The sequence below is a fragment of the Agrilus planipennis genome, unplaced genomic scaffold (genome assembly GCF_000699045.2).
Source record: "Agrilus planipennis isolate EAB-ADULT unplaced genomic scaffold, Apla_2.0 scaffold93, whole genome shotgun sequence".
In the NCBI taxonomy this organism is placed as follows: domain Eukaryota; kingdom Metazoa; phylum Arthropoda; class Insecta; order Coleoptera; family Buprestidae; genus Agrilus; species Agrilus planipennis.
Window position 1 is genome coordinate 5,627 of NW_020438867.1, and position 10,751 is coordinate 16,377.

Consider the following 10,751-nt stretch of genomic DNA (forward strand, 5'->3'; position numbering starts at 1 on the left):
GGTATACAAAAACAGGACAGATGAAGAAGGGCAGAAAAGATATAAGGCGATAAATTGTAGGGCAGCTAAGGAACAGTGGATTGATATAAGGTGTAAAGAAGTACAAGAAAAATTTGAAGTAGATAAAACCAATGAGGCTTATAATATAATTAAAAGGAATTTTAGAGAAGTAGCGCAGAATAGTACTAATATAAGAAATGAGGCAGGGGTCATTTTGATAGAAAATGAGGAAAAAACGGGTAGGTGGAAAAAATATTTAGAGAACCTATACGCAGATCATGAATTAAGAGATATATTACGGTACGCTTATTTCTTTCTGTAGTTGTTTCTTAATTGCATTTTTGTTTTAATTGTCGAAACTTGTTGTACGTACCTTATATTTGTGTCAAAACTTTTGTTTTAACCTATGTATACAGATAACTAATTGCGCTATCTCGTAGGCGATAGTGAAACTATGAATAAATCTAGCAGGTGACTAACTACGGAAGAAGCAACGTTTTTCATCCGGCCGGTAGACGTCGCAGAACTGCTTAAAAGCGCTCATGTAAGATAGCGCAGTGGCATATTGTCATACGCAGGTCGGAACAGAAGTTTTATCTGTATTACAAGGTGCATACAAAAACTTTTGTCGATGTAAACCAAAAAGTTCAATATAGTTATTTAAACTAATGTATAACAAAATCGTTCGAATTAGAAATTATTTAATGCGGATTTCCAACAGATGGAGTTATTCCATATATATAATAATCCACATATCTGAATGATTTCATACAAAATCTATTAGAAATAATTAACTACAAAACGAAAGTAGGAACCCTAGATAACAAACGAGATTGTAGCACTAATAGAAGAAAGGCGGGTATACAAAAACAGGACAGATGAAGAAGGGCAGAAAAGATATAAGGCGATAATTTGTAGGGTAGCTAAGGAACAGTGGATTGATATAAGGTGTAAAGAAGTAGAAGAAAAATTTGAAGTAGATGAAACCGATGAGGCTTATAATATAATTAAAAGGAATTCTAGAGAAGTAGCGTAGAATAGTAATAATATAAGAAATGAGGCAGGGGTCATTTTAATAGAAAATGATGAAAAGGCAGGTAGGTGGAAAAAAATATTTAGAGAACCTATATGCAGGCCATGAGATATATTAGATAAGGAAGATAGTGTGGAGATAGATGAGCTAGGTTATCCCATAATGAGAGAAGAGTTCGATGTAGCATTAAAAAACTTAAAGAACAATAAGACGTCAGGTATAGATGGGATGCAGGGGGAAATTCTAAAACATGCAGGACAAGAGATTAGACATGGTACGTTTAAGCTAGTTGGCACATTTACGAGACAGGGGAAATCCTAGAGGATTATAAACGGATCGTGGTAGTAATCGTATTTAAAAAGAGAAGAGCGGATAGGCGCGAGACATTTAGAACAATTGTGATTCCCATGTGTCAAAAATCATAACTAGAATTGTACAGAGGAGGATGGAAAAAAGGGCGGAAGAACTATTAGGGGAAGATCAATTTGGGTTTGGGAGAAATAGAGGAAGGCTGGAAGCAATTCTAGCTTTACGGGTAGCAATAGAGAAAACGATAGAAAAAGGAAAGAGTGCGTACAAAGGATTTGTAGATTTAGAAAATGCTCTTCATAATGTCAAATGGGACAAGATGTTAAATATACTTAAAAATGTAGTAGGGATGAGTTACAAAGATAGAAGAGTGATACTTAATTTGTATAAAGAGCAACAGGCAATTGTAGAGCTGGGGCTTCAACGTAGAGAAGTAAATATTAGGAAGGGAGTCAGTATTTGGTCATGATTTTCCATATTCGGTTTTGGTTTTAATATTGGTCTTGCTTGTTCTGTCTTGGTCTGGCTCGTTCGGTCTTGGATCTCGTTTTGGTCTTGTTTGTTCGGTCTTGGTCTTGACCCTGTTAGAATAAAGACAGTCTTGCGAAAATGGAAGACCAATTTCGCTCATTACTAACTACAACAAACTTTATTGAGCGAAAGCGTGTTTCTTATGTGAGCATTATCAACGTAATACTTGGAAGGAAACGTTACCCGGTGATTAATGCTGTAAACATGAAAAATAATTGGTAATTAGATTATGTCATAGTTAAATTCGTGGTTAACGTATTGAAAAATTAAGCACCGGCATCACAGGGTCGTGTAGTTTTCAATTTGCAGCGCATTAAAAAAGAAATTAATGCCACTGGAAGCAATATAAAACAGAACAGTCGTCGCGAACGATTGCAAATGACGAATTAAAGAATAAAAGTATGCCTTTCGTGTCTTTGCTGGAAGGCAATAAAAATGACGTCGAAACGATAATCGACGAGANACAAAACGAAAGTAGGAACCCTAGATAACAAACGAGATTGTAGCACTAATAGAAGAAAGGCGGGTATACAAAAACAGGACAGATGAAGAAGGGCAGAAAAGATATAAGGCGATAATTTGTAGGGTAGCTAAGGAACAGTGGATTGATATAAGGTGTAAAGAAGTAGAAGAAAAATTTGAAGTAGATGAAACCGATGAGGCTTATAATATAATTAAAAGGAATTCTAGAGAAGTAGCGTAGAATAGTAATAATATAAGAAATGAGGCAGGGGTCATTTTAATAGAAAATGATGAAAAGGCAGGTAGGTGGAAAAAAATATTTAGAGAACCTATATGCAGGCCATGAGATATATTAGATAAGGAAGATAGTTTGGAGATAGATGAGCTAGGTTATCCCATAATGAGAGAAGAGTTCGATGTAGCATTAAAAAACTTAAAGAACAATAAGGCGCCAGGTGTAGATGGGATAAGAAGGGAAATTCTAAAACATGCAGGACAAGATGTTAGGGATCGCATATTTAAGCAGAGACATATTGGAGGCAGAAACACGAGATTACTGTTCACAAATAGTTAAAGATGTGGGATGTTCTAGTTTTAGGGAAATGCGAAGATTAGCTTAGGATAGGAAAGAGTGAAGGTGTATGTCCAACTAGTCTTAGAACTGACGGCCTTATGATGATGATGATGAGGGTAGTAAAATAAGTGAGGGAAAAGTATAGCAGGTTGTAACTTTTTATCCAATGTATCATAAAGTTTTACTAAATATCCAGAACAACTTTTTAAAATCATTTTCGCTAATTTTTCCAACGCAAACAAAATTTCTATAAAGGAAGAATTAAATATATTACTTTAACTATTTTGAAAACTACAACGAGGCTCTGTGCTCCTTAAAATTAATAATAATAAATTATATTTGAAGACACTAGAACTGACCGGCAACGATTTAATTGTTTTCAGATCATACAAGGTTTTAAGGAACAAAAAATTAAAAACATAATTTCTATATATTTTATATTAATTTGAATACATTATCACAGAATATATCTACATATAATAAATTTAAACAAGTTATATATTACCCAGATTTAACTTTCCTAGTAATTAAATCGTTACCTTTCACTACGCATTTCTTCTTATTACCTAAAACGAAAGGTTTGTTAATTATTGCAGACCTTTTACATGTTACCTTTACTATTACGTTTTAATAATAGTTGTCCAATTTGTTGAAAAGGCATTTCGACTGTAAGCGTTAGCAAAATTGAAAGCAGAATAATTATTAATGTTTCCGACAAATGCAACTGAAAGTTTTTAAATTAGTTACGAATAATTAAATGATAAATAAATTACCATTTGGTATGGTTTGTATTCTTCGCTGCTTCTTTGAATTCCAACAAAATAAAAAAATACCGGAAACTGAATTAAGTAAACCGAGTATGATATTTTTGAAAACCATTGGAATCCTCTCCAGGATAAAAAGTCTCCTAGCCAACCTTCGAAATAAAATTAACATGAATAAGATATATACCCATTTAAATTTAAAAAGTAACTGTTATTTTAACTTTTTTTTCTCCTAATTGCCGCTTCATACTTTGTTACTTTAAATATCCTAGGATGATAACAGGAAAACATTATATATTTTTAATTATGTTAATATATTGAATGATGTAATCAAATTAAAGCTCATTATATTCCAAGCAAGAAATCAATGATCAAACCTGCATAGCCCATGTCGGAAACAATCACCCCCCAAGCCAAACAAACACCCCACGCAATGGGTGATAAAGAACCGTAAATAGCTGCATCGACGACATTATACTGATAATCGATCCTTGCCATATGATAAGGTCCAAGCATAGCAAGGAGCCCTAAAGATAATGCCGAAATCCAAAACGAAATTAGTTGAAACTGAAATTTAAACAATTAAATGTTATAATCGAAATTATAAAAATTAAATTGGTCCGTATACTTCTAACTATTTCACAGGGATTAGATCTCATGATATGCACATATCGCATTTAACAACGTTTTCCATCGTATTATCGCATCCAAAACAGATATTATTTCAACCCTTTCCCCCTATCTTACATTACGTTATCAATTACAGTGGTAATACTTGAAATTTCGTAATAATCTAGGTCCCACCCTCACAATTAATAAAATAAAGATAATAGAAATTAAGCAAAATAAATAAAATATCTCAGTATTTATAAAAACATTAAAAAATTACGCTTAATAAAGTGTTACTTCAACAAAATCGTTAAAATTATTCCCTCTTTATTTTTATTTATTCATCTGCTTAAATTAGTTACCATATTCTTTCGAAATTTATTACCGTACGCTTATTTCTTTCTTTAGTTGTTTCTTAATAGCATTTTGTTTCAACTGTCGAAACTTATCGTATGTACCTTATATTTGTGTCAAAACTTTTGTTCTAACCTGTGTATAAATATAACTAACTGCGCTATCTCGTAACTGATAGTTAAACTATGAATAAATCTAGCAGGTGACTGACTACGTAAAACGCAACATTTTCCATCCGACCGGCAGACGTCGCAGAACTGGTTAGAAGCACTCATGTAAGATGGCGAAGTGGTATATTGTCATACGCAGGTCGGAACAGAAGTTTCAACTGTATTACAAGGTGCATACGAAAATTTTTGTCATTGTAAACCAAAAAGTTTAATATAGTTATTTAAACTAACATATAAAAGAAACGTTCGAATTAGAAATTATTTAATGCTGATTTCCAACAGATAGAGTTATTCCATATATATAATCGTCCACATATCTGAATGATTTCATACAAAATCTATTAGAAATAATTAACATTATGTATTTTCTTTTTTGTAACAGTGATCGTAGCATAAAAGTCTCTTGTTATTCAAAGAACATCTATAACAGCATCAACCTATTCAGGTACTACCATTGTTTTCTGGATATATAATTTCAAATGAAATATAGAAAGTAGTACATACCTTCGAAAATTTAAATCTGCGATTAGTTTTAAACATAAAAAAGGCCAACAGCATCCCCATTAAATAAATACTTGCCCTGTGAGTAGGCAAAATGTATGAAAAGTTAGCAGTAGCGAACATTCTTTTGATCCTGAAAATATTTATAAAAACTTTTGATAAAAGTACATATAAGTGTTCCTTTACATTAAGTTGCCTAAAAATGGTACTTACGTCACTCCAAAATATACGACATGGCTCAATTCGTAATAAATTGTTGCCCAAAATCGCAAAACCGTCGAAACAAAAATTATTCCAACAACAATCAATGATCCTTTAAAAGCATTTTTTGAAATAAGATAAATCAGGAAAGGCGTAACCAAGTATAATTGAAAATCAATTCCGAGTTGATGAGTGTGAGTGAGACACTACAATAAAAAAGGACATCAAAACTGTGATAAACTGTTAACATATGTAAAAAACTACATACCATATTTTCAAAACCAAGATAATTGTGAATAAAAAGCAAGTTTCGCCACATGTATTTCTTGCATAACGCAGAATGATGTCCTACTACAAGAGGCCATAATGGCCCCGATCCTAACTTTGGAAGAATGTAGGTACAAAATAAAATAACTGTAAGTAAATTTGGCGTTATTCTGAAAAAAATATAGAAATATTTTCGATTATTATTTTTTTAATTAAACATTGATGTATAATTAAATTATATGAATGTGCGTTAGGCTGTTCTTTTTTTTTGTTTTTTTGCTTCTGATGGTCATTTTTGTGTTATAGAAAAAAAGACTGATGTGGTGCTATAGCCACATTAAATATAGAATTTGTCTGTACAATGGTGTGTACACATCCAATGCTTCAAAAAAATGTGAGGTTAGAATTGGCGTCAGTTTATTATCAGAAACAGGGTAAATTAACGTAAATAATTAACTAATGAGTGAATATTGTGTGAAATAGTAAGTACAAAATGCCTCCAACAATTCAACAACCTCAAGTACCGAATCAAAATGAGAAAAGACCTGTTAAGCCTGGAGAAAAAAGGTACATTATGAAGCTCCTCTGTTTATACATTAAAAAATCACTTGTTTGTTTTAGATCCGAATTAATATGCCGCGTAAAATATTGCAATACCCTTCCTGATATTCCTTTCGACTTGAAATTCATTTCGTATCCCTTTGAATCGTCTCGTTTTATCCAGTACAATCCAACTTCTCTCGAGCGAAACTACAGATACGAAGTGCTTACAGAACACGATTTAGGAGTGAATATTGACCTGATAAATAAAGATATTTATTCCGTGGAACCTGGGGCAATACTTGATCCAGCTGATGAAAAACTTTTAGAAGAAGATATTCTTACACCACAGGACTCGAAACGATCTCGTCATCATGCACGTTCAGTGTCTTGGTTGCGTAGAACTGAATATATTTCAACTGAGCAGACACGATTTCAACCCCAAACTATGGACAAAGTCGAGGCCAAAGTTGGCTACAGTATTAAAAAGAACCTTAAGAATGAAACTTTGTATATGGACCGTGATTCCCAGATTAAAGCTATCGAGAAAACGTTTGAAGATTCTAAGATCCCTATCGAAAAACACTACAGTAAACCAAATGTTTATCCTGTAGAAGTATTGCCAGTATATCCAGATTTCAAACTCTGGAAATATCCTTGTGCCCAAGTTATATTTGATAGTGATCCTGCACCAGTTGGTAAACAAATTCCAGCTCAAATTGAAGAGATGTCTCAAGCTATGATTCGGTAAAATATTAATATATTAAAGTGTGATACTTTCTTTTTAACAAAAATGGATATTTTTAGAGGTGTCATGGATGAAAGTGGAGAACAGTTTGTGGCATACTTTTTGCCCACTGAAGAAACGCTGGAGAAACGTCGCAACGACTTTGCCCAAGGTATTTCTTATCAAGATGATGAGGAATATGAATACAAAATGGCTAGAGAATATAATTGGAATGTTAAAAGTAAGGCAAGCAAAGGATATGAAGAAAACTATTTCTTGGTTGTACGTCAAGATGGTATATATTACAATGAATTGGAAACAAGAGTAAGACTGAGTAAAAGAAGACAAAAAGCTGGGCAGGCCACTAGTAATACACGACTTATTGTGAAGCATAGACCTATGGATGCTCAAGAATTTAGAATGCAAAGATATCGTGAAAAACAGCTTGAGCCTCCTGGTAAGAGTTTCCTTGAAAAGTACATCATATAATTTAATCTTACAATTTGAAAATAAATATTGTAGGTGATGAGGATGAAGAATATGAGCAAGATCAAGTTGAAGAAACACAAGAAGAACAGGCTGAAGAGAGTCAGGCAGAGTCTGATCAAGAGAAACAAAGTAACAAAGATGAAGCAAGTGAAAATGAACATGAAAGTAAGTTCCATTAGTAGTAGTAGGAGTAGTAATAGAGGTCCAATATCTAGACAATTTCATACAGAATTTAACTAATATAATGTTTGTTTGATTTTTTGTAACAGAAAGTGACGCGGAAAAGTCTCGTGCTTCTTCAAGAGCATCTTCGAGATCATCAAACCATTCAGAAAAATCTGGGTCAAGATCTCCATCTAGATCTAGATCAAGTTCGAGGTCAAAATCCAGATCAAGATCGAAATCAAAGTCGCCATCGAGGTCACGCTCCCCTTCACGATCCAAATCTAGGTCAAAATCGCCCTCTAAGTCGCGATCGCCTTCTAGATCTAAATCGCGTTCTCAGAGCAGGTCACCGTCAGGATCGAGGTCGAGATCCCAATCGGGATCCCGTTCTCCATCTGATAATGAGTCCAAGTCTGGATCAGGGTCTGGATCTGATAATGGATCTAACAGAGCTTCTGACAGCGAGTGAGAAAGTGTAAGTTGTTTATTTCTTATCATTTTTTTTTTATTTTGAAACATGTCACTTGTATTCATAGTTATGACGATCAGAAAGGTTTATTAAAGAACAAAGTATGTATTTTTGTGGTTTATTTTGAGGGATTTCTTCATACGATATGTATCTTTAAAAATTAATGTTCCCTCTAGAATTAAATGAATATTACAGTGTATTTTATTAATTACAGTGTTGTTCATTGATATTTCTCGACCTGGATGCTATTTAAATATTTGACTAACCTCATAATTTCACGACTAATACAAATAAATCCGCAATACTTTGAGCTGAATTTGGAAATCAAAATCCAGACTAAGATCAAAATCACTTTTTAAACCGCAATTACCTTCTGATACTACATCTGGATCCTTAATCAGGTTTTTTAAAGCGAAAAGCGTAAGTTTTGTTATAATTTTTTAATTTTTTTTTAAGCACATCAATTGTACCATTCAATTATGCAATGGTAAAGGTTTCTCAGGAAACAAAATACGTATTTTTATGGTTTCTTACGAGATATTCCTCCAAACAATTTATATGTAACTTTATAATTGACTCTTTCCAATTTTAGTATCTATCTTGTTTGGTTTATTTAACTTACATGTACATATCAAAAGATAATCGCTATAATAACCAAATTAGAATAATTTCTTATAGAATTTGAAATAAAAGGTAGTTAATAAGTCGGTAATTAATTTTTTTGCAGTTTATTGTTATATGCGTAATTTTCTTTTGCTAATTTTTATTACGATATCCAAATTTAGTAACAGGCTCTTGGTGATGCATTAAGTACGCTTTTTGTTGAAAATTTCTACATTTTGCGTCATACTGTGGAAACTTTTTGTATGCACCTTATATTACTGCTAAAACTTTTCGTGTAACTCATGTATAGAGAAACTGGGTGCGCCATCGCACGAGTAGTAGTGAAACTGTACCTTTATTGTATAGATTGCAAACTAGTTCAAAAGTCATGTTTGGCATTTCGGCACTAGGTACCGCAGGTATGCTTTTGGATACTAGTGCTAGATGGCGCCAGGTGATATTTCTATACGCAGGTCAAATGAAAAGTTTCAACTGAACAACAAGGTGCATACCGAAAGTTTTGGAAATTTGTACGTGAAAGGTAACCCAATGTAAATTAATCGAAAGTTGTAAAACCAACTTTTAGTATTTTTATGATATCAAAATTGCTATAAATTACCTTATGATTCTGCTTATTATTCGTTTTTTAAAATCGAGAGTATTTTCCTTCTCCAATTCTTCAAAAAGGGATTTCGAGTTTAGTAGTCCACTTATTAACATGAAAGAATCAGTGTAAATAATAGCAGTCCTACCTATAACAGACCATGCTTTCCCAAGGCCCTAAATAAATTAGTTGATTAAATCCTGCATGTAATTGTTAAATGACTGTATAAGATGCTGTGAATAAACAGCTTCACATTTATTTTGTTTAATATGTACCTCAACTGCACTTGTTCTGTTTATGTATGGATTGTACAACATTGCAACATTTTTGTGCGACATTATCAACCCTAGAGCACTTAATGCTCTTATACCATCAACACCACGAATTTTTTTATTTTCCACAGCGAACAGTTGATTCCAGTTTTTCTGGATAGCAAAACATCTTAATACTTTCCATATAATACCTTTAAAATGCATAATTTAATATTACAAGGCAAACGTAAAATAATATACAAAATGTAGTTGTAAATCAGTAAATCATATAGCTGACTCTTACCATCATTGTCTTTCGGTACTTTTGAAATATATTCGATAAACGTTCCGGAAGATATCATTAAAAGTAATGCAATAAAAAAGCCTCTGCAATTAATAAGTAATATATTTTAGTTTCGTTTACATGAGATATAACTTTGTTTTTAATTACCTTGCAAGATAATCTCCAAATGTTAAAATCATTTCTTTTTCAGCAGCATTTTGACACATAGAATTTTTAACTTTTGTTTGTAAATTAAAAGCGTTTTTTAACAATATTTCTACATCCTCTGTTGTGCATTCTTTAGGAATACACAATCCCCATTTAATTAAAGAAAAGTCTGGAACCCTATGGGCAGGCTAATAAAAATTGATTTTTTTTAACGTCTATTAAGACATACACCATTATACCTAGTTTTTATTTTTATTTTTCAACTGATTATTTTTAACCATTTTTTTATGTATTAATGAATCATTTAATAGTGATACATACAAAAATTGATTTTTTTAATATACTTTATGTACAAAAATTAAACTACTTATTCTTTTTGTGAATATGGTTGCCCTAATAAAAAAATGATCAGTCAATTAATAAACTTAGGCAATGCTAAATATTATTCATGTTCTATTTGTGTCTTTTCGGTACCCATTGTTATAATTTCTCTCATAAATTTTCATGATTAAAACATGAAGCAATGCGTTGAATCACATACTACAAATAAAATTGGAACAAATGTAAATCAGGCGTGTCGTCTAGGCGTCAATTTTTATAATTAGTACTATTTTTGTGTAAATTGAATTTTATATGATATTCAAATTTTTCTATTAATAATTTTACTGAAAACATTA

At 32.3% G+C, this 10,751-nt stretch overlaps 1 protein-coding gene across 2 annotated transcripts; it reads left to right on the forward strand.

Moving 5' to 3' along the window:
* Window positions 1-6,115: 6,115 nt before the first annotated feature.
* On the forward strand, window positions 6,116-8,869 carry LOC108739699 (RNA polymerase II-associated factor 1 homolog). 2 transcript variants are annotated; one of them, XM_018473716.1, is made up of 6 exons: window positions 6,116-6,342; window positions 6,397-7,062; window positions 7,123-7,499; window positions 7,565-7,696; window positions 7,801-8,171; window positions 8,380-8,869. In XM_018473716.1, the coding sequence occupies exons 1-5, from the start codon at window positions 6,269-6,271 to the stop codon at window positions 8,163-8,165; spliced, it is 1,614 nt and encodes a 537-aa protein (XP_018329218.1). In that variant the 5' UTR covers window positions 6,116-6,268; the 3' UTR covers window positions 8,166-8,171; window positions 8,380-8,869. The 2 variants fall into 2 exon arrangements, with proteins under 2 accessions (XP_018329218.1, XP_018329217.1); XM_018473715.1 differs by lacking the exon at window positions 8,380-8,869 and having other exon boundaries at window positions 7,801-8,373.
* Window positions 8,870-10,751: the final 1,882 nt, after the last annotated feature.

Bases quoted from the DNA above. Each gene is read 5' to 3' on its own strand.
- LOC108739699 (XM_018473716.1), top strand. From the start codon at position 6,269: ATGCCTCCAACAATTCAACAACCTCAAGTACCGAATCAAAATGAGAAA. The intron at 6,343-6,396 runs GTACATTATGAA...TGTTTGTTTTAG, and splicing joins GTTAAGCCTGGAGAAAAAAG to ATCCGAATTAATATGCCGCG. The intron at 7,697-7,800 runs GTAAGTTCCATT...TTTTTGTAACAG, and splicing joins AAGTGAAAATGAACATGAAA to AAAGTGACGCGGAAAAGTCT.